This window comes from Umbelopsis ramanniana (assembly GCF_025399195.1).
Source record: "Umbelopsis ramanniana AG unplaced genomic scaffold K450scaffold_165, whole genome shotgun sequence".
Classification (NCBI taxonomy): domain Eukaryota; kingdom Fungi; phylum Mucoromycota; class Umbelopsidomycetes; order Umbelopsidales; family Umbelopsidaceae; genus Umbelopsis; species Umbelopsis ramanniana.
The window spans coordinates 1-1,863 of NW_026252251.1; the positions used below are offsets into that span (position 1 = coordinate 1).

General features: G+C 33.7%; 1 protein-coding gene across 1 annotated transcript; it reads left to right on the forward strand.

Annotated features, from left to right (window-relative positions):
* Positions 1-292: 292 nt before the first annotated feature.
* K450DRAFT_276097 (uncharacterized protein) lies at positions 293-688 on the forward strand (the record flags this gene model as incomplete). The annotated part of the gene is made up of 1 exon (XM_051593215.1): positions 293-688. One exon carries the CDS (start codon positions 293-295, stop codon positions 686-688), a length of 396 nt encoding a protein of 131 aa, XP_051439903.1.
* Between the last annotated feature and the right edge of the window lie 1,175 nt (positions 689-1,863).

Consider the following 1,863-nt stretch of genomic DNA (forward strand, 5'->3'; position numbering starts at 1 on the left):
CGCTGACAATATTGTGAGAGGCAAACTGTCAAAAGGGCTAGGAAACATCAACACAGGAAAGCTCATAGAAAACAACCACACTGACGTCTGGGAGATATGCAACCATCAAACAAGCATAGACAGATTTATAAAGAGATACAACAAGTCACCGATTCTCGAATTTGAATTGACAGGAGTTTATAATAATGTATTTATGAAAGCCCAAAAAGAAGAGAACGCCTTTATCAATAAGCCAAGACACATAGGCTCAAGGATTTACGCATTATCCAGATTATACATGTGGAAATTCATGATGAAATGCGAAGATTTGTATTACAGCGACACTGACTCGTTACTCATTAAAAAAGAAGAGATGCATAAATTTCCGATTGGTAAGGAATACGGTGAGCTAAAAATAGAAGACGAATCATCTAAAATAATTGTGGTCAGCCCCAAAACATACATTGTCAATAAAAAGAAAGGCCTAAAGGGGTATAAGATAGGAGACAAATGGCAGATCATGCAAGGTGACACAGTGCTGGAAGAGGGTGCGAACATCAAAGAATCGATATACGAAGCTCTGCTGGATGAGACGAAACATGTCATTACAAAATACCACAATATTCAGAAAAAGTTTGTACGAAGATCAGATACCATGTGGGAGCTGTTAACCATATCAGGCGAAAATATTGAAAAAATACTTACATAATTGAAAGATATTTTGATCTATGATTTTTCAAAAGAGCGATGGCTGACACAACTGTAATATCTACATGGACGACAGGAATACAAGATGTAAGCGCGGTTGCTGCTTTGTTAGGAACAGATCAATGTGAAAAACATCTAGACAAAATGTTATCTGGAGGCTATTTATATGGAACATCAGTTTTCATAAGCATGTTTGGAGTATTAGGCGCATCTAAATGGGGAATGAAGTTAGTGCTAGACACAACAAGACTAGAAAAAATAGGGTTTGAAAACTCGGGAGAAATAATGAAATCAATGTGGATGAAAGATGGAGAAATGTATAACGAATATATCAAATGGGTAACAAGCTCAGTATTAGGGAAATATTCATACCGAAATGACATGACAATAACTGTTGGTTTGAATTGGATAGACGAGTGGTGTATAGCGACATTTCTTCATAGCATAATATTTTCTTTACTCTCAGCTATTCCCTTCATTCCTTCATTCGTTCTAAATGACATACCAGAATGGATGATATTTTTTCCATTATTACAAATATTCTCCGGAACAATCATACCAACTTTCGGAGTTATTATCGAAATTAACAATATATTGAAGGGGTTAATAAACAAAAGAATAAATGGATCCAACACAATCGAATTTGATAAAAAATATTTTGTTACCAAAATAAATGTTTTATACCTAAAACCAATAATAGCAGTAGCTTCAATTACAAACGTAATAGCTTATGTAGGATGCTACACCATTATACAAAATTCACAAAACAACACACCTTTGATATGGTTCATATTAGAAATATGTCTTATGCTAATAAGACTAATCATCTGGGCAATAGATCCAGACTATGACAAACCTCCTCCGATATATTTTAAATCAACAGGAAAAGTTCACAGCACGCTTACAGAAAAATGGGTCGCATTCAACGAACCAAAAAATAAATTAAAAACATTACGACAAATATTGAAAGATATAACACAAGTATATGGATTCACTGAAAATGTAACACACGATTCAACATGCATAATTTACGGGGAATTATTCGATCATGGCAAAACAGCATACATAATAAAGGATGACAATAAACAAAAACATTACGAAAATTTGTTTATAGATCGTGAAACAATAGGATACAAAATAAAAAAAGAAAAAACTAGAAAAGACAAAATAATAGTG